We start from the raw sequence: 27040 nt of genomic DNA, 5'->3' as shown, positions 1-27040 counted from the left end.
AAAAAAAAAAAATGTCCCCCTTAACTTTGATGTTGATTTTATGTTGTCCTCTCTTGTGTTTTTGCAGGAGTGAGGTGGGGAGGAGCTGCTCTGAACAGTAATGGGGGAGATAGAGGGTTCATACCGGGTCCTGCAGACCCCTGGCACAAGGCTGGGAGCCCAGTTCAATGCTGGTATCAGCACGTTGGAGCCGGGCCAGAGCCTCAGTGGCAACATGGTCAGCGGGAGCAAAAGCCATGGGCGAGGACTACAAATCCGTGTGCAAGGGTTGGACGACTCCCAGGAGTTCTTTGACATAGACGTGAGTGTCTCCTGAACTGTTGCGCAGCCTCATTGTGTTTCCTACATCCTCTTTTATTTACACTGCCGATAAGTCTGCAGTTTGGTACACAGCGGGCGATATCTTACCTTACAGACCTGGGTTATCCTGCTTGCGTGTGGCTTGGGTTGGTGACAGCTGCCACATGGCTTTGGTGCGGAGACCTCCTTAACTCCACTTATTCAGGCAACTTAGTGTAACTCACCAGGGCACTTCTTTATTTCTCTGCTGTGATTTCTGCCTTAGTAGTAGTAGTAGAAGTAATAGTAGTAGTAGTCGTAGTAGTTTTGGTTCCTGTTCCAAAAGGTGACCAACATAAGACCATCCAGGACTCAAGCGTGTTAATGTGTTCACATTTATGATTCGATTAACCAGAGTTGTTGTGAAACTGTGTGTCCTCATGCTTTGTTTTAGAGTTTGAATTAATCAACCTGTGTATCCCTCAGTGTCTTAAACTGAGGATGCAAACATGGACAAATTACAGTGGGCTTAGCCTTGCTTTGATGGACTTTGCTTTTTAATAATTAGCACCAGGATTTATATTTTCCACCCTCACTTGATCTGGGATGATTTGTCTTTCTTTATTTGGCCGACGGGACAGGATTGACGAAACTTTTTAGGCTTTCTATTTCCCGTCATCTCTGCTGCCTAGTTCTGAAATGACAGAGTAACATGCGGTGCTAAATTAATCCTCTGAAATGTGAAACATGAGTAAATATACAGCCAAGCTCTGTTGTTTCTTTTCATTGTAATTACTTTTATAGGGAGGTTAATCTCTTTTAAAGATTGGCAGGTGGCTTGAAAAAACTTTCAGATCCGCACCGTGACAGTGCTTTCCCATGTTTACTTGCCAAGTTGCTGCAGGAGTCATTGAGAAGGCGAATAGGAAGCAATAAGGAAGCCACTATATCAGAGCAAGTTTCCTGCCTTTTCTGTGGGGGGTGGGGGGTGGTATCAAACTGATCAAAGAACACTCTCCACAGTGAATAAACAACCAAGTCATTGTGCAGTTGATAGAGGAGTTTTTGCAGTGTAGTGTAACTGTAACTGGCGGCTACTAATTGTGTTACATACACTAACCTAGTGTATGTATCTTGTGCAGCTACTCTGTCCTAAATCCTCATGTAGCCACAACAATAACAGTTCTGGCAGATGTAGTTTGGGGGCACTGCTGAGACAGACATTTCATAATCTTATGCACCATATGTTGTCTCAGACTGTTAAGCTAACAGAGTGGGACAGATACACTTTGTGTTTTAATTTGTATGGAAGTGGGTCCGAGCACTGCTCAGTGTAAAGGGGGGGGGGGGGGGGGGGGGGGGATTTGAGATTTTAGGACGATATTCAGCCCCGTGTATTGAGAGACGACTGGACTTTTCCTTGTGGGAGATCAAAGTGAGCTCTGGATGTGCTGTTGATAGGAGGTGGCAGACAGAAATACATGGCTGCAAAAAGGGGAATGACAGCAAACCTGTTGTCAAGCAGACTGCAGTTTGCCGAGAACAAGATGTCCTCTGAGAGGCTCTTGTTGTTCACCACTGCCCGACGTTGCTTTAATATTTCAGTTCATTCAGTTTTGAGGAGCCGTGGGTCGGTGGGAGAATAGTATTTATGAGAGTGTAGAGAATGGCTGCAGAGCCATACATCCACTACACAACTCTGGCTTAGTTTCCACTGCCAGTTTGCTATATCATTCTTGGTTTTTATGTCTGTTTGACCACAGTCTCTTTAAATAAAAATGAATGAAGCGGCATAACTTTCCCTCATGTTGGAACTGTAGTTTTTCCCTCGTGAATTCTGCATGTAAAAATAGGTCCAAAATTGCAGTGTTGAATGTTCGAAATGGTTGTGGCCTTCAAGCAACTGCCTCTCCTCATTGTGGCATTTTGGTTGCTCAGCTGCCCAAATCTCTTACACATTTGTTGTACAGTCTTCATCGCATGCTATTTCCTGCCACTCTCACTGTACTTTTGGGCGGTGAAAAACATAAACACTCTCATGTCAAACGTGTTTTTTAAAATTTTTTGCTTGTGCTCTCTCATACGCACTGTAATCTGTGAAGAACTATAGATTTGATTTCTTATGAAATTGATAATCTGTGCAAACAAATGCTGCAATAGAATACATGCATTTATGGCCTTTTTTATAGTGTCTGTAGCCTGCAACCTGCAACAGACAAATCGGATCAGAGCGCGTGTGTGCTTTGATCTGTTGGCCTTTATCTGCTGCAGGTACCCAGCATGGTCATCATCAGCAGACATTTGCTTGCATGGCTCTTATCCATAGGCCCCTCCCACAGCCAGCACAGGAGAAAGCTCAGCCTTGTGGTTTCTGGACAGGGAGGCAGGGCCAGGAGCGCAGGGAAACACAGGCTTCTTTTATCCGGCGCAGCCAATCCCTTCGCTGGCCTTAACTTCCAGCTCGAAACTCGCAAAAAAGGCTGAGGGTGGTATGTGGGGACCTAGCTGTGTGAAATTGCAGTACAGTTGGGGGGGGGGGGGGGGGGGGGGGGGGGGGGGGTAGTTATTGGTGGGAGGGAATCCAGGGCTGGCTTTGCTTTAGTGTTAGCAAACAAGCACATAAATAGCAAGGCTGACAACCAAGTGGGTTTGGGGGAGACATAGGGGCAGCCGCTGGTGTTGAAAGAGCAGTTCAGAGGGAGCAGTCAGGGCAGTACAAAGTTTGAGCCGGGGAGGTGGGGGAAGGGACACACTCAGGAGTGAAGCCCTGTTCAAAGTTTGGCTGAGGAATTTCAAGCAGCGGCCTGTTGCATAAAATCACATTTAGATCTTTGTCAGAACCAGATGCGTTTTACTTTTCACCTGTTCTTACATGGACGGACGTCGGTGAGGTGTAAACAGCGTGAAAAGCAAAACGCAGTGTGTTTTTTTTAAAAGTCGTTTTTTTAATGTCGTCCTGAGCACCTTGCGATAACTTGAGATTAATCGGTGGTAGACTGTTTCAGTCTGATTATGTTTGTCACGGACGGAGCAGAACTTGCGCGTGTGTTTGATGTGTATGCTCAAAAAAGGAGCACTCTCAGGCTCTTCATTACAACCACTACAGCTGAGCACTCGGCTCTCGTCTGTACAAAGCACTCACACTGTCCCACTGTGAGCTGAAGTAGCTAAACAATCTAATGGCTGTGAATGGAAGGACTTGTTTAACATCTCAAACAGCCCCTCGCTCTGCACACCACGAATCTCTCCTGTTTTACCGCTGGGAATGATAGTCCTTCACTCGCTGGGGTCCCACCTATCTCAAGTTTTTATTTTCTAGTGTTTTGAAAGCCGCGCTGAGGCTGCGAAGTATCTGGGTTACGCAGGTGACTTGAGCAGAAGGTGCACTGAAAAACCTGATCCTGATTACACACTGAGTAGTGTTTATCTGAACAACTTGCCCACAGGTGTGTCCCAAAAGCCGGATTGGTGAGAAGAAATCAGCAGCAATTATTTAAATGAAAGTTGCCATTTAGATAATAATTCCTTCAAAGAACCTGTTGAACTTTGAAACGTCTCCTCACAGACCTGTGAAAGTGGCCCGCTGGTGTGCAGAGCTTTTGTAAATGTATGTCAGCAGGAGGAAAAAAGCTCCCGGTGGCAAAGCCTAAACAATGTACATCCCACTGTGCCAAATACAAGCCCCAACACACCCCTGCTGTCAGGAGGAGGTTCTTCTAGAGCTCACTGCCATTCACTGGAGGCTGGGGAGTTTCAACTGCTGTGTGATAAAAACCGTGCTTAACCTGTCATGCAAGGTACACCCAAGCCCAGACTTTGAATGAGGCTGGATGATATCTGGGTTACACCTGTGGGTTTTTCTTTTTTTTGTCTGTTTTCTTATTCATTCTCTCTGTGCATGAGAAGAGCAGTCCTCCCACATTGCTGGCTGCTTTTCAAACTCAGTACTCAAATGCCCCCCCCCCCCACCCCCCCACCCCCTAACACAGGGGAACATTGCCTCCCACAGAAACATCTGTTTGTCATAATCCCTGCTGCTTTCGGAGCTTGATTGGGTGACCCACTGACCTGCCTTAACGTTGGAGCTCAGAAATGAGACCACGGTCCACGCACCGCAAAGTCGGGTGTGAACACACTGACCGTGATCTCACTGTCACATCAAAGGCTTTACTTTAAGCGGAAGCCCGCGCTGATTCGTGCCACTTTTATTTTGCATGGCAGATTCAGATAAGTCATGGTTGTAGACGAGCTGGGGAGTGTTGAGCGAATAAAATACCTGAATTGAAAATATTTCTTGAAGAACTAAAGAGATTTACACCACCTCAAGAAAATAGAGAAATGACATGGCTTCACATTTCACTTTGCAGGAACACACTTTTCTCTAATGTGCGGCTGCTATAAATAGTTATTTCCAATATCAGTTCATCAGTCTTTTTAATTTTTTTTCAGTGAATAATCTTTTAGTCTATAAAATGTAAGAATTGTGAAAAATGTTCATCATGAAGTCCAAGGTACCATCCTTAAGTTGCTTGTTTTGTGCGACCACTTCAAGTCCAACTGAAATCGTGTATCTCAATCCTAATATCTGCCAAAAATAATCACAATAAGATTATTGTTGTTAACTTATTTATTTATTTTGCATATCGTGCAGTTGTAGTCACAGTGTTAGTATTATTGATATTATACCCATGGTTCTCTCAACACCGCTGTGAGAAAAGCGAGAACTTGGCAGATCATCGTCTACGCCTGCTCCGTCATTTTGTTGCTCTTGATTCAAGTTTTGCTCTTGTCTGTCGTCACATGGCTTTCTTTCGCCCTGTTGTCACTTTTAATGACTGTTCTTGAATGAAGAGATGTCAAACGTTTTATGAGGGTGGCATAAAGACTGTGCCCTCGGTGTTGTATGCAGTAACTGATTGCACGTGCTGATAACCCCAGCAGTAAAAGGAAGTTATTTGAAGGGAAATTACCTGCACAGGTGTGCATTGTTGAGAAATTCCATGTAGAAATTATACTGGGTGCATTTTGTGTATTCACGCAGGAGGAGGTGAGGCCGATCGGCAGTGGTGTAACTCGTGCTCTGGGAGCAATTAGATCTCTGTCCATCCCTCCCTCTCTCAGACTGTTGACGATAAAGCTGAATGTCCCAGAGGAGGCTTTTACTCTCCCTCGAGAACCGGAGTGCTGCGAGTGCAGTTTCATGCATTCCTGCAGAGGGTTAATGACTGACACAAAGGAGGAGCTTCTGAAAGCACACACCAGTCAACACACAGCAGTTTGCTGTGTGTTGACTGGTGAATAAGAAATCACTTAACAGTTTATTCTAATCTGCCATCGGTTCCAATCGACCTAATTCTGGGTTATAATTTTTCACATCTTGGTAAAATAACATTTTCTTTATATATATATATATATATATATATATATATATATATATATATACTCACATATAATGTAAATCTCATGGTTTAGTACTCATCAGGCTGATTATATCTATTATATGTTGCAGTGTATCTTGAATCTTAAAAGCTGTTTACCCTCAATTAACACTGAATCACAACCGAAACTGTGTGAACCTTACAGGGGAAGCTTGTGTGGACATGTTGTCTTTTGTTTGAAGGGGAAGATTTGGTTTTTGCTGAGAGGACTTTGTTTACATCGGGTCTGTCTGCTTACAGATTAGTGTATGATTTATATCCACTCTTTGTTGAATCGTTTTTTTCACTGAACGAGTCAAACCGAGACAGAACTGTTCCTTGCATTTGGCCCCCGATGCATTTTGTATACTTACTGATGCTGTCTGAATAGTATGTTTGGCCTGCACTCAAAGACAACCCAGACAAAGTATTTTAACACACCAGTTTTTTATTGTTTTTTTTCTGCTCTGGCTGAGATCAGCTGTAATTGGACGCTGTAAATGTGCGGGGAAAAAAAAAAAGGAGCATTTTACAACAGATTCCTTAATTTATGGATGTTGTGTCAGGAGGTTTCACCTGCAATTTATAGATTTAGTGAATGCAGAACATATGATTCTATCACAGTAATGAAAAGACTTTAACTACAGTAAATCGCCGGGCGCTCTTTGAGTTGTAATGCTTTACTTTAGCAGTTCCTTTTTTATAAGCCTTTTAAAAATACTATTTTACATTACAACCAGATGTTTTGGGCTATAATTTTCTCAAAAAGTCACAGGCTAGGATTCCAAACCTCAAGTGCAGTGTGTTCTTAGTGCATAGTAATTAGTTCTTCATTTAGTGAAAACAAACCCCAGAGCGTTGAGAAGGTAAACTTCGGCAGATTTCCTGCTTGTGACTTTGCTGCACTCTGCTCAGCGACAGTGAATGTACAGTAGGATGCATTTCTTGCAGTTTATTTATTTACACAAGGAAACCGTTTCGAATCGACAGATGAAACATAAGCGGCTGTAAAACGCACAATGAAGTGGATCATTTACAGATACCAAATATTTACTGCACCGCACAGACAGACCGTGTTTGCTCGGCGCTCGCTCCGAAACACAAGCACGGCCTCACCTTCCTCGCCTCCGGTCCGAGCGAAAATCTGTGTTTGATAGTGATCTCTGTTAATCACCCGTGTTGTTTTTGTCAGCTGTAACGCAATTTCTCACACCGCCGAGACCGTGAGATGCATCGTCACTGGTCTTTTGAGATCTTTGTGTTGACACGGTGATGAAAATAATGATTCCTTCCTCTCCTGTTGTTTTTCCTTCCAGCCAAAAGCTCTTGGACAGGCTCTCCTCTCTGAGGTTTTCCACAGAGGCAACCTCATAGAGAGTGATTACTTTGGCCTCGAGTTTCAGAACATGCAGATGAACTGGGTACGTAAACCGACAACTGTGTCCGTTGTGTTTCCCGTTTGAAGTGAATATCCAGGAACTGACACGAAAGCTGATTATACAAGTCACTTAAGTATTGACCAGCGAAGGTAGACAAGATTTTAAAAGTCAAAGGTCACGGCTTGCCGACAGCAAGACTTGAGTCCGGGTCAAGATCACCTTTTGAAGTCATTCCTCTTCTTTAGCTTCTGACAGCGCACACGTGGAAGTAGTGTTGTTTTCACTGGATTTGAGCGGTATATAATCTGGGAATATTTTTAACTCGTCTGGCACAAGTGTCCATATACAAATGTCAGACTTTCCATTGTTTTATTCTTCCAGAAACATAAATGTAATTCAAGACCACCCAGAAGTTTTTTTTTTTTTTCGTAAAAGCAACAGAGAAGAGATATGAAACACATATCATCTTCAAAGACAACGGAGCCGGTGTTAGTAAGAGCTAAATGAAATAAACATTAACTATTTCAAATGCAATTTTATAAGAAAATCCCAATAGGCAACATATTAGAGCTGAAATGATGACAGCTGTTTTGAAATCAGTTAATTGTTTGAGTAATTTTTCAAAACAAAAATACCAAAACGATCCTAATTTGACACCCGTTTTGTTTAACCCAAAGATATTCAGTGTTTGTTTGTTTTTTTAAAGTAAAAAGCAACAAATCATCACAAATGAGAAGCTGGAACCATCAAATGTTTGGTATTTAAATTATTGGTTAAAAATCGACAAATCAATTAATCCACTGCTCATTTTGGGCTGTCATTGTTTTTATTCCCAAGGTGGATGAGTAGCTTCACTTTTCCTGAGTTTATTTTTAATGCCCTAACACACTCGCATGTGTAACTACGAGCTGAGAGAAGAATTTGGATAAATATCAGCTGATACCAATTTCTCAATTTATCCGTCTGGATTTAGCACATTGCTCCCTCGATCAGGCCCAGATGTAACAGAGCAGACAGGCTCTTCTTAGAGTGAGTGAGGTTTGACCCGCATTATTTTCCACATGACTCTTACTAACATCCAGACACCGACTCGATGTAAAAACCTCTGTCCTTCACCACCTTGTTAAATTCTGTAAAAAAAAAAGATGATGCTATTTCTTTCTCTTTTTTTTAGGTTTGGCTGGAACCCACAAAACCTGTTGTCAGACAAGTCAGAAGTGAGTGAGCTCAAATATTATCTCCAAGTTCCACGTTAAATGAAAATGTGCACATGTGCTGATGATGCGTTTTCATTTTTTTTTTTTCAGGACCACCAAATACCTTATTTAGACTGTCAGTGAAATTCTTCCCCCCAGACCCGGGTCAGCTGCAGGAGGAGTACACAAGGTCAGTGACTGTAATTTCCTACTGGATATTACATTTATCTCGTGCCTGTGTAGAGGAGCTTTAGAAACGCAACTGTTTTTTGTTTTTACTTTTCAGAAGCTCACGATTATGATTTTCAGGGCGTAACATTATTTGTCCTCCCAAAAATGTTTTTGAATGTTTTTTTTGTAGTTTTAATGCTTAGTGTCAGTCGGTGAGAAATCCATTCATGCATTCATCAGTGCTTGTATCTATTTTCATTTAAATGCAGGATTTTCACCATCGTAAAATCCAGCTTTGTGTTTTGTTTTTTTTATGCTAAAAAACAATCAAATATCTTCTGTTATGTGATATTTAACTTTCCCAGAGATAATGAATCCATAATAAACTTTGTTCGTGCTTATTTACTTCTCATGAACACAAACGGTTGGACTCTAATCCTCTGTGTGTTTTCTTTAGGTACTTATTCTCCCTGCAGATGAAGAGAGATCTGATGGAGAGCAGGTTGATCTGCACGGAAAATACCGGAGCCCTGCTGGCCTCTCATCTTGTCCAGTGTATGTCTGAGCTGTTTTTGTATTATGTTTTATATTAATACCAAATCAAGACAATTTCTCTTCCTGCAATGACTGCATTGCAGAAGTGTGAAACAGCTGTTGTAACGCTGAAGTGGTTTGGGACCAGGCAGCTTAGTTTTACACACCTCATCCTCCAGCTCCACTGCACAAACCAGTGACCTCTCTTGATAGACATTTACGTTGATGTACAAAACTGACGTCACCTTTCCTCCTCCATCCACCACAGCGGAGATCGGCGACTACGACGACGTAGCGGACAGGGACTACCTGAGGGTGAACAAGCTGTTGCCTTATCAAGACAAGGTGCAAGAGAGGATCATGGAGCTCCACTGCAGGCACCTGTAAGTCGCTCCGTCTTTATCTGCACTAACTTTGTTTTTCATGTTTGGCTCAAAAGAATGATGCTAAACAATGTTAATCACCTTGTAGACAGGTTTCTGTCAAACCAGTCTTTCCCTTCCCCAAGGAACAAAGTCCGGCGCCTCTTCCAGCTGATTCAAACTGTTACCATGCCTCTTAAAATACAGCAAAGTACAATACTAAAAAAGTTAGAGTACTGCAGTGAAAGTATAGTTTTATGATGACTTTGAGAAGTAGAACAGAAAGTACTACAAGCACTATGATAGAGTAACAAGAGTACTGTAACTGACTCACTCAGTTCACCACGACGTGCACACAGATCAGGACGGTCACGGTCTGACCTCGGCCCCACGTAGGGCCACATTATCGTGGTTTAGTGCGGTTACTTCCTGCTGCGACAATGTCATGGAAACGCAAATGATCACAGCATAATTGTAGTGCCGCAAAAAGGAAATACAACACTAGTGAGAAGCACAAGCAGTTGACAGGCTCACAGATGACAAACATGCTGATAAAAACCAAACCTGAGTGGGTGTTTAGTTTTTTGGTAAATACAAAACGCACGTCTTCACCTCTTCAGTCTCACGGCAACAACAGCTCACTCAGTAGATGTTGGATATCGACTCACACAGCCTTTCGTATGTGGTTTCCAAGGTTTGGAACATACCAGAATATACTGAGAATTTTTCAGCATAGATGTTGAATGAAACCTCATTTTCGGATCTACACACACACACACACACACACACACACACTGCTGCTTCCAACCTCTTGGATCGTCTCAAGTCCAAAATTATGTCTCGCAAAAAAGCGTATCGCATGAATCATGATTTTGGGGAAGTTGTAAGCAGTGATACATCATGTCAGCTTTAAACACAAATGTTTAGTGTTAACTGTGATTAGTCAAGTCAACTGAGACAACTGTGTTTTCTTGCTAAAACAACTGTACTGAGGGGATTTGTCTCATTTCAGAGTTTAGAGCCTCAGAAAACCGCTCGCTGCACTTTTCCCACCACCAGCCGCCTCGTTAGCGCAGCGCTATCCCCACAACCAATAGAGGGGCTATTTTCAAACCAGTGCAATAGGTGGCTCTAAAGACCTTTGCTAATCTCTTCCCTCGTTTGCCAGGGTGGAAGCAAGAGCGGCAAGTTCCCCTGTCCTAATCCCCGGCTCTGGCTGGTCTATTAGCCATAAGGCCAGTGGGGCAGGGGAGGGCCCTAAGGAGATTTCGCTGCTTAACGGATGAACAAAATTAGAATGTGGTGATGATTGGACGGATATGTCTTCCTAACATGCTGTTTGGTTGTAATCACATGGTTTTTAGTTAATGCCTCTCCAATCCTCCTAAGTTATAAGGGATTTAAGGTCACACTACTCGACATACAAGTCATGATACAATCTTAGTTTGTTCGGATCGCATGCGGTTAATCAAAAGGAGAGTTGCATCGTGTGCCGCCGGGGAAACACGAGACTGATTTTATTGCAAAGTACATCATCAAAATGTGCTCAAGGAAACGTAAAAGCTCAGCAGCCTGTTGATGGAGGGTTAATTAATTAAAAACAACAGCGACTTGTAGTTCTTGTGCTTTAAGTCAATGAACATGGACGTTTAGATTGACGTGTATTAGAAGGGAAATGTAGTTGTATATGGCAAGTACTAAAAGCAGCATGTGTGCGACGATCATCCAGGACTCTGTAGGAACTATGAGAATGGTAACGATTATTCATGTGCCACATTTCACACACAAAGACGGTTCAAATATTAAAAGTGATAAGTGCAGGATGTTTTACAGTCAGTTCTGTGCTTTTAACTTGAGTGCACTTCCCCAGAAAATCTATTATATATGTCCGTGTAGTCAGTTAGTGACAAACCAAGGTAAATTTGTTGTCTGCACAATTACAATAAGTCATTTCATTGCCGTGTATCATTTGGCCTAAAGGATCTGTGTAAGGTTAAATAAAGGAGGCTTAAGGATTTAGCCACGTCGCTCCGTTTGGAAAGTAGAAAGTAGTAGAAGTGAAGTTCCTGTTTTTGGAAACGGGTCTTGAGCCAATGTTGGACGGTGTCTAGTTTTCTAATCTGTTTATATAAGGTCAGCCATGTCAACGGGAGCACGGAGATCTAATTAGCCGAGACTCAACTTTGGTGTGAATCAGGAGGTCAAACTCAAAACCTCACCTGAGCCGCCGGTTTACTGTGAGAACAACACGAAGAGGGACGTGTTGTTACTCACGAGTATTTCATGGGCCTGTTACATTTTCTGCTTCAGGGGTCAGACTCCAGCTGAGTCGGATTTCCAAATACTGGAGATTGCCCGCAAACTGGAGATGTACGGCGTCCGCTTCCACCCTGCGGCCGACCGGGAAGGCACCAAGATCAATCTGGCTGTAGCTCATATGGGCCTTCAGGTTTTTCAGGTGATTGCTGCCGTCACACCAGCTCTGTTTTGTGACTTTCAGTCCTTTTTTTAAATGTTGCTAAAGTGTATTTCCTCCTCTTCTTTCTTTTTTAATACGATTTCATCTCCCAGGGCACCACAAAAATAAATACCTTCAACTGGTCCAAGATTCGCAAACTGAGCTTCAAAAGAAAACGGTTCCTGATCAAGCTCCACCCAGAGGTTCATGTACGTATTAGTGATCAGTGTTGTTTGGAAAAAGACTCTCTGCCGGAGTTGGATGTTTATTTTATCCGCATGCTTCACTTTCCACATCCACTGACCAGCTTATTGTGTAATTTCGTTCTGTTTCGTTTTAATCTTTGTATTTTTTTAGGGGCCCCATCAGGACACTCTGGAGTTTATGATGGCCAGTCGAGACCAGTGTAAAATCTTTTGGAAGATCTGTGTGGAATATCACTCATTTTTCCGTTTGTTTGACCAACCCCTCCCCAAGTCCAAAGCTATCCTCTTCACTAGAGGCTCGTCCTTCAGATACAGGTATTAGTCATGTCCATCTTTAATGCTCGGTGGGGGGGGTGGGGGGGGTTTTAATTATTCAGTGTCTAATTCAAAACTCTTTCTGTCAGTGGAAGGACCCAGAAGCAACTTGTGGAGTACGTCAGGGAAAACGGAGCAAAGAGAACGCCATACCAGAGGTGTGTGTTTCCATCTATAGTTTATACTGTGTTTATCGGAAAGACAGGTTGTTTTCCTTTCTAATTCTTCATGAGCGTTGACTGATGAAATGTTTCCACAATGCATTTATCATCTTTATACTGACATGAGATTCTCTGTTGTTCAGGAGGAACAGTAAAATACGAATGTCTGCTCGCTCCCTAGCAACAGATGTGCCAAAACAGGTCAGTGTTGATGCATTTGTGCAACAAGTAAAACTATATATTTTACTTTATTGAATAAACTAATACAATTCTCCTTTCCCTTTTTTTATTACTTTCCACTTTTCTTTTTCTCCCCCTCACTGTTTCTTTCCTTGTCCTTTCTGTGTTGCATTGTTTCAGAGCTTGTCATTCAATGACAGTCTCAGGGCCCCAGGCTCCCCTTCTTCCGCTACAGTGTCCTTCCACCCGGCGCACATCTCTAGTGTCCTCCCACGAACAGAGCAACCTCAGCCCCAGCCTTTGACCGCACTGAGCCACTCTCCAGCGCCTCACCAGCAGCATCAGCACCAGCAGCAGCAGCAACTTCAGTCCCCTCTGCAAGCTACCAGACCCCCCAGCCCACCGACGGAAGAACCTCTCAAGGCCGCTTCCCCATCCCACTTCGCTTTTCAAGGTGCCCCTAGCAATCAGGCAGCAGGACACTGCAGCCCCTTGTTTGTGTGTGTAGAGAGTGGCACTTCCCAATCGCAGCCTTCCAAAAATGGCAATGAGGATAATGAGCTTGGTGGGAGACGGGGACCCGGGTGCTCGGTGGGAGGGGGTGGAGGGAAGAGGAAGGGGGTTCTTACACCTGAGGCTTTTGAGGCGGAGCTCTTGCGTGCGAAACAGAGTCCCATGTTCTCCATGTCCAACTCGCCTCTGCATGTCACTGAGGAGTTCATAGATGACGATCCCACTGAAATATCCTTTTATGGTGGGGGGGCCGAGGCCTACTCTTATGGGCTCGACGATAAAGTAGACCAGTTTCACGATGTGGAGGAATCTGACCTCAGAAAAAACAGGATCTTTAGTGTGGGTATTGAGGATCTGAATGGTAATACCAATCCCTTCCCTGATAGCATTGTTGGTAATTCTGAGACCAGCTCCTTGGTGAATAACCGCTCCGAGTGCAGTTCCCTGGACAACCTGGGGCTCAGCTCTGCAGGTGAGTCCATGTCAGCGGGTTACGGAGGCCCCGACTCCTCCTCCCTTCGCCTGCCAGGCTCTGACTTCCAGTCAGAGGCCAGCTCAATGGTCAACTTCCCAGCGTACTCTGTGCGCTCTGACAGCAGCTCCGCTGTGCAGTTCAGTGACCTGGTAGAGCAGCTTGAGCAGCTCAGCTACCCGCCCACAGCCACTGAGGGCTCTGGGAACGGCAGCTCAGATTCAGACTCTGACTGGGGCTCTGACAGCATCCTTCCCCCTGAGCAGAACCTGTTTTACAGTAACCCCCTGACGGGGAGCGGTGGTATCGAAGGGTTCCTCCTCCAGTGTCACAACCTGCAGGCCCTGGCACTCGCCGACACCTCTGGATCCCCTCATATTAAAATGTAACATGCCCTTAAAGCACTTGAGGGCCTCGGTCCAGGGCTGTCCAATGTATAGAAAAAACTCTTTTTCCACATTGTAATTAATAATAATAATAACAAGCAGCAGCTGCAGCTACATGCTTTCATTTTTAATTTCTGCTCCGTACTCCGGGTTTCTGCAGCAGCACTGTTATTTTTACTTGTATCAGAGATTTGACCTGTTGTGCCATGGTACCCTGCCGTGGTCAGGTTGTGGTGCTTTTTTTTTTTTTTATCACTCCCGTCTTCTCATGAAACTCGGCTGATCACGTTTTTGCCTCTTATTTTCATGAGACTCTTGAATAACGTCGTCTTTCTTTGTCTTTTTCTGTAGCACTACAGTCTATTTAGAGCAAATGTTGGTTAGGCATTTGAGGCGTGTCCCTCTCAAACATTTCAGAAAATACAAAACATTTTGTGCTTTTTTTATTTTTATTTTTGGAAGCTTTATATCTTAAATATTCGTTTTACAGCCTTTAAAGCTGTAATTAACAAGTTGGCATAGGAATGTCTAGTTAGATTTTCAGTATGTAACAATTTAACTCAGGAGGTCAGAAAAATAATGTTCTGCGTCCACCTTTTTTAATTTGAAGGCCTGGCATTATGCTTTCAATTTAGTGAGACTCAAATCTAGCTAATTAAAGGAAATCTGTAAGTAATGTAGAGTTTTTTTAATGATGATTTATAACCTTATTTGACCAATAAATAGGAAATCAAAGTACTTAAGGAATACTTTTAACTATTTTATTGTTAGATTAATGTCTCTAATCTCAGGGTAAAAGTGAAACCAACATTTGTCCAGATTCAGTGATCCTCCTGTGTTTCTAAAAACAAAACAAAAGAAAGACATGCCATGGAGCCCCACTGTGCATTTGCACTTGTGTGCCTCACTGACATCTGCTGGTTGAAGCAGTTGGAGCATTTTCACATCAAGACTAGTCCACAACGCACCAAGTAGGTGAAGGATTTAACAAAAGAAAAAAGAAAGTATTTCACCAACTAACATTTTTGCTTCATGTTTAGTGAAGATGAAGAATGTAAGCAGTGTACTAATGAGCCGTGAAGTACACTGTTAACACCACTCTATACAAAATGAATGTATCATCTTACCTGTATGTAAGGCCGTAGTTAACCATGTAAAATAGTGTTTTATACAGTAGTACGTCCTAATTATTATTATCATTATTATTATTATTAAAGTTGGAATGTGGAGCGTCCAGATGTAGCGTTTGTCAACATTTCAAAGCATCAAATTTTCGTCACTTCCAGGAGACCCTTTCACAATAATAGGCGTTAGTGGCTTTTGTAGTACCGTGTGTGTGTGTGTGTGTGTGTGTGTGTGTGTGTGTGTGTGTGTGTGTGTGTGTGTGTGTGTGTGTGTGTGTGTGTGTGTGTGTGTGTGTGTCGTAAAAGGTCGACGTCGCCTTGTCTCTTCTGGCCTTTTTTTTTTTTTTTTTTTTTTTTAGCATGTTTCAGGGTTTTTAGCGTGAGCTATCTTCAGGATACCAACACGATGGGTTGTCTGTGTATTGGAAGGAAACGGGATCTTTTGCACATTAGCTTTGAATTTTTCATCACTTTTTTATATTAGCTGAATTTTTTTTTTATGGTGTGATTTTTAAGCTTTGATAAAGGAACGATTGTTTTCAGTCATGTGGTCAGTCACTAATATACGAGCATGCACACAGTTTCCGTTCTTTTCTTTTTTAATCAACCACCCTCCAGGCGTCAGATTAGTCTGAGGTGTCGGATCGGGTCAAGTCTGACTTCTGATGATCTCACTGCGCCGTACAAACCTGAAAACCTAATACTGTGTTCATATCAAACTAATCAGCAGCGTTTTGTTAGTTCACTGATGTCATTTCCTCCTCAAAACAGCCTTGACTCGCCGAGTCCCAGTTTTTAATTTCCTTTTGTTTGAGCTCACTTAAATCTGCCTGAGGGGAGATTTCACTTGACTCTCTGCGAAGTTTTTTGTTTCTGTACAACGTTACAGAGTTTTGTTTTGTCAGCAGCACTTGCACCGCAGTGCCTTAAAGCACTTACTCTCACTCTTTTCATGCAATATGCTTTTATCTCAGGTCTTCGTTCCTGTTTACTTTTTAATAGCTTCGGGATTTTCCCAGCAAAACACGTATGTGGGAGGAAAGGGGCGATCGAAATTAAGAGTTTTCCTCTTTAGTAATCGATAGACAGTTGATAAATACTCACCTGTTCTCATTGTCATTTTGAAGGATGGCAAGTAGCCATTTTTATTTTTTCTTTATAAAACAAAAAAACTAAGAAGGAAAATATAGAAACGTATTTTCCAGAAGTGTTTTTGTAATCTCTCTACAGTCACAAGTGTGGACAGTTGTTTTCTGTGTCACCTTGGAGATGATTTAGTTTCACACACCGTCAGTGACAGTAAACCATATAGAGATGTGATGAAGGGTTTGTCTTGATGGCTTTTTTTCTTTTCTTTTTACATTTTTGCCTTTGGTTTCTTGTCTGCCATGTCTCCCCACATCTCAACTAAAGACTTAATTCACAACGGGCTGACATTTATAACCAGCTAAGCTAACTGCACTTAGGCATCAAGTAATCATCACTTAATCCTGAACTTGTATATTTACTAATCATAAACAACTTGTACTTAATGTTTTGTATGTTTTCCTCTCAAGAATAAAGTAATCACTTTTGGGTACCATGAATGTCAGACTTAAAATTCTTTTTGAGATGCAGACTGAAATCATATGAGCAATGCTGATGTAATTCTTTACTGCTTTAACAGAAGCCCCGGTGGAGGTGGTGGTGGTGGAGGTGGTGGTGGTGGTGGCGGTGATGGTGCACCTTCCTTTTTAAAGGCCAAAATGAAAGACGTGTGCGTAGTCCAGGACAAATCTTTACCTCTTCCTCTGTCTCCAGACTAAACTAACTCGTAGCAGTGCTGGAGAAGGAAGATATACTTATTATAAGTATTATGTATAATTGTGCAGTTTTATCCTGTTTTGAAATCTGAATGAAAGTCATTAAAATCTTGGGTCACATGCTGTAGCAACATGCTGCAAGTTGTCTCTGTCGACTCATTAGTGCCCCACACTTCAGCCAGTCCTCCTCCTCCTAGAGGAGTTATGCTCCTGCTTTAGTCTGGAGTCTTCTTCAGTGTAACAACATCAGAAAATGAAGCCTGTATTGTCGACGCACACACTCGTTTTCTTTAATATTTGAGGCAACAGACTTGTATGTTGTTGGGGTGGGGTGGGGGGTTTAACTCATACACAAGATTCCTCAACCTAATTCCAGCTGAGTGTATGTGTGTGTGTGTGTGTGTGTGTGTGTGTGTGTGTGTGTGTGTGTGTGTGTGTGTGTGTGTGTGTGCTCCCTGTTTGGACGGGCTTTGTGCCAAGTCATTCCACAGCAAACCCCCGTCCTCTGGCTGTGGAGCCTGACGTCCTCCCTCCTCTCCCCTCCTGTCATTCCCTGTGGGCTATTTCACATTGACTATAAACAACTATTTACCCTCCAGACAGGCCACATTCCTGATAAGTCTTTGCGTGAGCAATTATTTCCGGGTCGAGGACCGACTTTTCTTTTTTTTCTTCTTCTTCTTTTTTCCCTCTTGGCCTTCCCCATTCCTTTTTTTTTTTTTTTTTTTTTTTCCTCGCTTTCTCTCTCTCTCTTTCTTTTTCCTCTCTGATAGAATTAGAAGAACAGCTGTGCTGACCTGTGACTCAGTGGAGAGCACAGCCTAGTGCTTCATCTGCTTGTTTTGTCTGCTCGTTTGTCGCGTAGCAAAGCTCTCAGGCAGAACAAAAGCAGCAGAGCCAGTTCTCTGAAATGGAATCAGGCTCGTATAAGTCTGTAATGAATCATTTGTCCTTCTTGTGGAGGGCTCTGAAACAATGGCGGATGGGGGTGGTGGGGTGGGGGGGTGGGGTGGGAGCCATTACTTGCCCTGGTCTGCTCTGCCGTCTCCACTTTCATTTAATGGCCAGTGTGTGTGATGAACCGTTCCACTCGTTTTGTTTTTCAGTGAGAGGAAATGAGATAATTTTGGAAAAGCAGTTTAGGTGAAGGTTACTGTCGTGTATATTTGATTTGACCGTGTGCAACATATTAAAGCTTCGTTGCAGATATACTAAGTGTTGAGAGCATGATTGTTGACTTAAACTCCACCCATCATAAAAAGATCATGTTGGGCCTGTTCGGGCTGAGTCAGTTAACCCTTTTTTTATTTTTCACTTTCCCAACAAGACAGTTTATTTCATACAATTTTTGTATTTCTGTTTCCCCTCTTCCACAGATTCAGTGGTGGACAGCCCTCAGCTCTCACCCTTCAACACCAAAGGGCCCCTCTGCCTGTCGCCCTCCTTCCAGATGTCGACCCTCAGCCTGCCGGGCCAGACGCCGTCTCCCCTGCAAAGCCCCATCCTGAGCGAGGTGGGCAGCAATGCCAGGCTAGAGGAGGAGGAGGAGGGCAGGAGGAAGGTACACTGCTTACATGCCACCCTTCCACCCCCGCCGCCTCACAACCCCCTTTTTTTTTTTTTTAAGAGTAGAAATCACAGACTACACCCGCCTTGTAATTTATAATGGGATGGGATTTTCTAACTTTTTTGTTCATATAATGGAGGGAAAATGAGTTTCACTCAGGGGGAAAGAAAAAGTAGTTTAGTTTTCTCATAATGAATGTTCATCCATCACTCACTTTTAAAACTTTAAAAACCTTTTCTGCCTCAGAGATATCCGACCGACAAGGCCTACTTCATTGCCAAAGAGATTCTGACCACAGAGCGAACGTACCTGAAAGACCTGGAGGTCATCACTGTGGTGAGTTGTCCTGGGTTTTTCTTTTTATTGTAGACACAAAATAGACACAAATAATGTGGTCATTGTGAAGAAAATGCAGAAGCCCAGATTATAGAACATTATAGAATTTTTTTGGGACAGTGTGAATCAAAAGATGATAATGAAAATCGTATATATTATTATATAATATTTTATAATAAAGAAGTGATTAATTAAAAGAGAACTAATAATCGAAGTCTGAAATAAAACACATTGAAAAAATAAACCTTGGTAGTAGAACCAGGCCCTTTTGAGTGCACTTTATTCAGTTTACTATAGAAATTAACATTAAACAAATACATACAAGATCCAGTTTCCCACATTTTCATACATATATTGTAAATAATGTCAAACCAGACATCATGTCTAAGTATTTCTTGCTTTAGCCTGCGGCACTTCAAATCTGAGACATCAGAAAAGAGTCATCACTTTATGATAATATGAATTTGTCACTTGTTTGGTCCGATCAACAACCTAAAACCTAAAAATATTTAGTTTACTGTCAAATATAAAGAAAAACAACAAATCCTCACAGTGGAGAAGCTGGAAAAAATGACTTTTTACGATTCAAGAAACTCACTGATCAATCAATCAACTAATCGTTTCAGCTCTATTGTTTGCATACCAGTTTATTAATGAGGAAAACGTGTATGATTATCGCGCAGTGGTTCCGCAGCGCCGTGATCAAAGAAAACGCCATGCCCGAGGGCCTGATGACCCTCCTCTTCTCCAACATCGACCCCATCTACGAGTTCCACCGAGGCTTCCTCAAGGAGTTGGACCAGAGGCTGGCTCTCTGGTAGGTGAAGCCTCTCTGTTTTTGTGTGTGATGACACGTATTGAATGATGAGACGAGTAACGACGGCCTGTCTTCCTCAGGGAGGGACGCTCCAATGCTCACGTCAAAGGCGACTACCAGAGGATTGGCGATGTGATGCTGAGGAACATGTGCTCTCTGAAGGTGAATTGAATTAAAATCACATTCACGTTTACCTGACAAAACAGGATGTCATGCTCTTCCCGCTCCTCGTCCTCAGGAGTTCACCAGCTACCTGCAGAAGCACGACGAGGTTCTGACGGAGTTGGAGAAAGCCACCAAGAGGCTGAAGAAGCTGGAGACGGTCTACAAAGAGTTTGAGCTGCAGAAGGTCTGCTACCTGCCGCTCAACACGTTCCTGCTCAAACCCATCCAGCGCCTCATGCACTACAAACTCATCCTGGAGAGACTATGCAAGCATTACTCCCCTGCGCACCGTGACCACGACGACTGTAAGGGTGAGTCCTCCATAGAACAAGTCCTTCAAATATCCAGCCAGACGTCATTCAGGCGTCAGTCGCGGCCCTTTTATTTAGGTCGTCATTTCTGGTGAGTGCACAGCGGCCATGTTTGATTTGGTACAACACCACCCCGTCAGAACTCACGCACTACGCCAGTGAGTATCCTGTGTACACATTGGGGAAACAGGAAATGAAAGAAAACAGTGTCACGTTTGTTCCTCTAAGTAATATTGATGATGCTGTGATTTTTGATCATGTGCAATATTGTTGTCATGTTTTTGGAAAGTGTTGCAAAATGAAGATGTGTGTTTTCTATTTATGAACCCTGTGAACGCTCTTGTAATTCTACTGAGCGAACCTGAAGAAGCTGCAGGCGAAACACGTTCACAAAAAACATTCCACGTCACCATGTTGACGGAGGAGTATTTGTGCTCTTATGGACCAAAACAACAGAAGTGTTGGAGAAGTTGATTTATGAGGATAAAAAACTTTGGAAATTTGGAAATTGATGAAAGATTTTTTGGCAAACTCTTCTCTGAGCTGTGTTGTCACTCCAGCCAGATGGTAATGAGTCAGAGATTTAATTATTGTGGATTCTAATCTTTTTTTATTTTCTCTCTCTCTGTGCAGAGGCTCTGAAGGAAGTGGCGGAGATAGCCACTCAGCTGCAGAGCAGTCTGATCCGGCTGGAGAATTTCCAGAAGCTGACAGAGCTGCAGAGAGACCTGATCGGTATAGAGAACTTGACAGCACCAGGCAGGGTGAGTGCAATGACACGGAGCGGAGGGTAGGGGGCGCTGGGAAACTGGGTAAAAAAAACAAAACAGAAAAAGGTTGTCATATCCATCACAGTATCTAACAAGCTTCTCCTGTGTCTAGGAGTTCATACGAGAGGGCTGTCTGTACAAACTCACCAAGAAGGGGCTGCAGCAAAGGATGTTTTTCCTGGTGAGTATGAAAAACTACCGCGACTGAAACTCTTTTAATTTAAGATTCACTAATATCTGTTAACGTGTCCGTTGTCTTCTCAGTTCTCAGACATGCTCCTCTACACAAGTAAAGGTGTGACGGCAACCAATCAGTTCAAAGTGCACGGCCAGCTGCCCCTTCACGGCATGATAGTGAGTATAGAAAGTTTGTCTCTTGTTGACCTGCATCAGGTGATAGGATGATGGTGATGGTGAGAGGTGATCAGTGTGGCAGTATGTTGCGAAGGGAGGGCCCGGGTCTCCTAACCTTGCATGTCTCTGCTTCACTCCCGGCTGCAGCTCATTGTGCTGGACGCGCCGGTAAGTCCTCTGAGCTCCGCCGGCTCGGACGCCCAAAACCCCCCCACCCACCCACCCACCCTTCTTTCTCCCATGCTTGTGTAGACACATCACCAGAGAGAGCACACACATTACTCAAGAGTCACAACCACCTCAGTCCTTGCAGCCGTTTGTCGTTGTTCACCGGGTCAATATAAAAACATGGACATCTCACACGACGAGATATAAACATAAACAGGACGGAGGGATGTTTCCTCATGCCAGAACTGATAGGTGTGTTTTGGAGTTAAATATGGATACTGATAGGAGGCTGAATGAGAAGAAGGACATGGTCTAACTCCATATAAATATGTGTGTATATATATATATATATATATATATAGACGCTTCAGTAGAGGCAGGTCTCTCTACGACTTGAGCCTTTCTGACTCAGTTCCCCTTTTTATCAAATCTTAAACCATAAGAAGACGACAACTGTTTCCTCCCTCCGACTACATTGCTCTGATTTCGTCTCTTTTTGTACGCAGGTGGAGGAAAGTGAAAACGAGTGGTCAGTCCCTCACTGCTTCACCATCTACTCTGCTCAGAGAACCATCGTGGTGGCTGCCAGGTGAGAGTCTCATGTGACACTGTAAATTAAAGTAGATCAGTCACGTGTGAGAAGTGCTGCTTTAACATATGTACAGAGACCAGGTATTTCTGTGGAAATGTTTGCAGAGCAATGCTAATGTGTAGAAAGCTTAAAAGATAACTAGGACTAATGGAACTAGGAACTTTAACCCTTTTTAAATGAAAATTACATTTTACTCAGTTCAAAAACGCCTGAAGTGAAAAAGATGAGAGTGATCAGACTTTCCTGTGATCAGTTTAGCTTTGTGATGACGGACACTTGAGGTGCAGTTTAGATAATCTGATCATCCAACTACAGAAGAAACTGTGCTAATAAACTGGAATTATTATTACAAACAGATTATATCAAGCAATGCAGATTTAAATTAGTAAAATCACAGACTGAAAAAATGCTCATGTCTTGTTTGTTCTTCTTGTTTGTTTTCAGCTCTAAGGTGGAGATGGGGAAGTGGATTGAGGATCTCAACCTGGCTATCGACATGGCTAAGAAGTCTCAAGAAAAATCCAGCATCTTCCTCGATGCTGGACTCAGCGACCGCTCCAACCGTAAGATTAACTTCAGTTCGATGTGTAAACGTACAGTAACAGTAACCGCGGTACCCGTGGAGTGGAAAAACGTCTGCTTTATGTGACTTTTTTTATACTGTCCTCGGATGAAAACAAAAAGTTTTTGAAAAGCTTTTTCCTTGGGACATAGCAACCGTCTAAAAGTACAGTTAATCCCTTTCATCCACACAACTTCCCGTCCCCCCTCCTCCCCCCTCCTCCTCCCCCCCGCAGGATCGTCTGACGAGGTTTCTCTGGAGCAGGAGTCGGAGGATGACATGAACTCCTCCAGGACTTCACTGGACAAGCAGACGCACCACCGTGCCAACACAACCATGCATGTGTGCTGGCACCGCAACACCAGTGTGTCTATGTCCGATCACAGCCTGGCTGTGGAGGTACTCCTCCTCTGCCCACATTAACACACATACACACACACATACACACACACACACACAGTATAACAAACACAGACCATGAGCAGTTTTATGTGCATGTCAGCGACATTCATCACCTCTCCATCAGTGGAGCAAACCGGCTGTGGTCGCCCTGAGGTCCATCTTGGCGTCTCACCTCGTCTTTCTAACCCCTCAGTTTCCCTGAACGTCCCTCTCTTCCCCTGGTGTTAATATCCTGTGTTTGTACTATCTCTACTGTTTACCGAAGCGTGCTCCGGAAGGCTCTTTGTTGTTGTTATCTTGTGCAAGCGAGAGCATTTCTGTCGTTATTTCTCTGACACTAACATTTTCACTTCACTTCACAGACCTGCAGGATTTCCTAACTTGATTCATCTTTCCCTTTTTCTTCTTCTCAAAGCTAACACGCTAACACTTTCTCTGCACCCTCTCTTCCTTTTTTTTTTTTTGTCTCTTCACCCTCTCAGTCTTCGGCTCTCCGGCCGTCTCACCAGAGCTTCCTCCTCGCTATCTCCTCGGTCAAGGCCAAAGACCAAACACCATCACACATGTTTGCTGGTACCGAAACCAGAACCTCTCTCTCACTGATTACCTGCGCATGAATCAGGTACTAGAGTCAAGAAGTAGTAAAAAATAAAATGGATAAAGTAAAGTAAGTGTTGTGCTGAAGAAAAAGAAAGAATAAGGTTTATTACAACATTGGTTTATTTTTATATCACAGAGCATCAGTTTTTATTATTATATTCACCAAAGTGATTAATAATAATAATAAAGTTTATTTATAGAGCAGGTTTCCTACAAGAGATTTACCCTAAAGTGCTTTACAATAAATAAAAAACATGAAATAGTACAATAAAACTACGGCAAATTGAAGGACAATGAAAATAGAAGACAGTAGATGATAAAATATGTAAATGAAAATAAAAACAGAAACTAGTTAGAAAAGTTTGTAATATGAGAAAATTAATTAAATCCCAAGTTCAATAAGTAGGTTTTCAGCTGTTGTTTAAAAATGTTCACTGAGCATCTCTTATAGCTCTTGACTGTGCTTTCCATAGTTTAAGTGCGTGGTTTTAAAAATAAAACAGACAGTTTGGAAACAATTAACTGCAAAATTATTTAGAAGTCACCAAAACTCTTCACTTATTATCAGAGCAGCAACGAGGTGCGTCAGGTGAAATGACCTGTTTGCACAAAACGGACAGGAGAGGTGCTCAGTGACATGAAGTTAAAGCTTCACATACACACCCACATACCTTCCATGTAATGAGTGAGATATACCACATTCAGTTATTGACTTGTCGCTGTCTAACCTGCGTGTCCTCTGCTCTGTCCGCCTCTGTAGAACCAGCTCTCAGGTTACCTCCTGAGGAAGTTCAAGAACAGCAACGGCTGGCAGAAACTCTGGGTCGTTTTCACCAACTTCTGCTTGTTCTTCTACAAGACTCATCAGGTGAGCCCTCGCGTGCTGGGATTCATTGTTCCTGCTAAGAGTATAAAGCCAGTAAAAACATGCAACTCCTCTCAGTCGATCGCCCCTTTTTCTGCTGGTCAAAAAAAAAAGGTAAGACCCGCTAACATCGGGATTTTGTCGGCAGTGGAAAAGGGAACAGTCGGTATTCACACCCGGGTTAAATGACGGGGGAATTTATCGGCTTTTATCTCCTCGCAGTGTGTGTGTGTGTGTGTGTGTGTGTGTGTGTGTGTGTGTGTCTGTGTGTCTGTGTGTTCTCAGTCCTAACAGAAAGACAAACTTGACTGGGAGTGGAAAAGGGGTTAATTAGCTTTTATTAGCAGCTTTAAAACACCCGTTCATACCTGCCACTGTAGGTGGAAAGGGGGTGTAGCACTCCAGGGGCGAAGTACCTTTTTTATATAAGGAATTCCAGCTTGTATAAGAGACTGGTGAGAGATGAAGGGGGTAAAGTTGTATCTTGCGCTCCTTTTTTTAATATGGACACGCCCTGTAAAGTTGACATATATATGGCACACAGAACAACAACAATACCGGTTGGTATTCTGGTAATTCAGTGCTACACCCAATGTACAATGATTTATTTAAAACATGTAACTGAGGTGATTGGGGGGATGTTGTTGTTGTTGTTGTTTACAGGATGACTTCCCCCTGGCCAGTCTCCCCCTGCTCGGCTACACAGTCAGCACCCCCGAGGAGTCTGACAGCATTCACAAGGAGTACGTCTTCAAACTGCAGTTCAAGTCCCACGTTTACTTTTTCCGGGCAGAGAGCGAGTACACCTTCGAAAGGTACGAGCACATTATCTTGTTTATAATTTATTCCGTGACTCCCAGAGCACTGTCACACACTTCACGGGGGGGGTAATTCAGTAATAGTTTTACACTTAAGTCCGCTGACGTGACACCACACGCTCGTTTCTTCACAGATGGATGGAGGTGATCAAGAGTGCAGCCAGCACTACGGGCCGGATGAGCCTGCTCATACCTAAAGGAGGTCCTATGGAGATGAACGGAAAGTAAATCAAACATGGTGTGTCTGGAGGCTGGGCCTCTGGGACAGCAGATAAACTCAAGTCGGTCTCTTCAGACTCGGAGTCAATCTACAGTGAAATGAACATGTGGACATTAACAAGTGGAGACTGGAAAGATACTGCCAGTTTTGAAGTGTTAACATTTCTCTAATGGTCTGTGCGTTTTTCTTGATTTAATGATGTAAATGATAACATTTGCTCCAGTACACAGGATATAATGAAAGGGAGACCTGTACATTATGATCTGTTTTTTTTTGTTTGTTTGTTTGTTTTTTTGCATGTGTAGCGCTGGTCATATCGACCGAAATGACGGGGGAATACTGTTTTTTTTAAGGGACCAAATTCAACACAGACGGCTGAAAATCAGGCTTTTTCTCTTGAGCACATGTCGAGTGAAGCTTTGTTGGGTACAGCACTGTGCGCCGGGAAACAGGTGATATACAGTATGTGGAAAATGAAGGAACGGGATAGTGTGTGCTCTCTTCATTGTACTTTGGGAGAGCCAGAAGGGTCTGTATGTGTGTGACAGAGGGAGAGAGAGAGAAGGAGGCGAGCAGAAAGTTAATGAAACGTCGAAACAAGTTTGAGACTAGAAGCCGTTGACACATGGGAAGTTTTGAGGAATTCATGCTGTTGTATGGACGAAGACACGCACGCAATTCGGCATCAGACGTTGTTACACGTCAGTGAACGTTTCACAGGGTTTTAAGCATCAACCTGTATGAACTGTAGTGTGAGCAGTATTTATTTCTAAAACTCTGAGGCCAGTCCACTTCGGAGGCTTTATTTGCCAGTTAACAGAAGGAGGCGAAAGATATTTCAAGTGCTGCTCTGCTTAATACTCCTGATTAGTTAGGCAGCATTATTGCCAGTTTGGTGACACCTTATACTATTAAATGTAATCTTTTATCCTGTTATTGTTCATAGGGATAACAACTCGAGGAAATACTGTGCAGTGGTTACTTTAGTGTTTACTCTGTGGAAAAGTTGCAGATTTTTCTTTTTAAAACAAACCAGAAGAACATATTTTGGAGTAACTGTAATTGGTGATTATGTCTTTGTGTGACAGGCTGTTTAGACAAATGGGAGCTGACTTATGGGAGACACCTATGACACTTCCTGTCAGTTATTTAGTGCGCTACATGCAAACATGGTATTATTTGGTGTATATTTTTTATGAAGACTGGAACCTTTACTCTGTGTGTGTGTGTGTGTGTGTGTGTGTGTACGTTTGTACAGTATGTGTGTGTGTGCGCAGAGAAGCCAAGTGTGTAGTCTTACCTGTACACCTCCCCTGCCTCTGGAGCTGTATCAGACGGTGATGATAGAGGTCATCTCCCAACTATCTGACATCCTGTGTGTGTGTGTGTAAGAGACCGACTCTGTCGCACAGTTAACATTGAGTATGTTACTCCTATTTATTGTTTAGCATGTGATCAGGGCCATGCTCCTGAATGCCCTCATGTAGTCTTCATGTTATTCCATTGAACACCTAACAAATAAAACATCATTTCAATCA

At 43.0% G+C, this 27040-nt stretch overlaps 1 protein-coding gene across 3 annotated transcripts in view; it reads left to right on the top strand.

The window, feature by feature from the left end:
• The window catches only part of farp2 (FERM, RhoGEF and pleckstrin domain protein 2), a 27929-nt gene extending 889 nt beyond the window's left edge, over nucleotides 1-27040 (top strand). The window contains exons 2-27 of one of the 3 annotated variants that reach the window (XM_056378454.1): nucleotides 68-301; nucleotides 7013-7117; nucleotides 8250-8292; nucleotides 8383-8461; nucleotides 8900-8997; nucleotides 9245-9359; nucleotides 11649-11796; nucleotides 11910-12005; nucleotides 12154-12317; nucleotides 12407-12475; nucleotides 12622-12679; nucleotides 12839-13112; nucleotides 18332-18516; nucleotides 18769-18858; nucleotides 19542-19675; nucleotides 19756-19837; nucleotides 19914-20151; nucleotides 20785-20915; nucleotides 21034-21102; nucleotides 21186-21275; nucleotides 21950-22032; nucleotides 22480-22598; nucleotides 23482-23621; nucleotides 24360-24467; nucleotides 25128-25279; nucleotides 25417-27040. In XM_056378454.1, the coding sequence (XP_056234429.1) occupies nucleotides 101-301; nucleotides 7013-7117; nucleotides 8250-8292; nucleotides 8383-8461; nucleotides 8900-8997; nucleotides 9245-9359; nucleotides 11649-11796; nucleotides 11910-12005; nucleotides 12154-12317; nucleotides 12407-12475; nucleotides 12622-12679; nucleotides 12839-13112; nucleotides 18332-18516; nucleotides 18769-18858; nucleotides 19542-19675; nucleotides 19756-19837; nucleotides 19914-20151; nucleotides 20785-20915; nucleotides 21034-21102; nucleotides 21186-21275; nucleotides 21950-22032; nucleotides 22480-22598; nucleotides 23482-23621; nucleotides 24360-24467; nucleotides 25128-25279; nucleotides 25417-25510 (3165 nt within the window). In that variant the 5' untranslated portion in view covers nucleotides 68-100 and the 3' untranslated portion in view covers nucleotides 25511-27040. Of the gene's footprint in view, nucleotides 1-67; nucleotides 302-7012; nucleotides 7118-8249; nucleotides 8293-8382; nucleotides 8462-8899; nucleotides 8998-9244; nucleotides 9360-11648; nucleotides 11797-11909; nucleotides 12006-12153; nucleotides 12318-12406; nucleotides 12476-12621; nucleotides 12680-12838; nucleotides 13113-18331; nucleotides 18517-18768; nucleotides 18859-19541; nucleotides 19676-19755; nucleotides 19838-19913; nucleotides 20152-20784; nucleotides 20916-21033; nucleotides 21103-21185; nucleotides 21276-21949; nucleotides 22033-22479; nucleotides 22599-22832; nucleotides 22997-23481; nucleotides 23622-24359; nucleotides 24468-25127; nucleotides 25280-25416 lie in introns of all 3 variants that reach the window. The other 2 variants (XM_056378455.1, XM_056378453.1) reach the window with 2 other exon arrangements.

Source organism: Seriola aureovittata, chromosome 6 (assembly GCF_021018895.1).
Source record: "Seriola aureovittata isolate HTS-2021-v1 ecotype China chromosome 6, ASM2101889v1, whole genome shotgun sequence".
Lineage (NCBI taxonomy): Eukaryota > Metazoa > Chordata > Actinopteri > Carangiformes > Carangidae > Seriola > Seriola aureovittata.
Note: the sequence above shows the minus strand (reverse complement) of the source record. Positions and strands in the feature narration are given on the sequence as shown.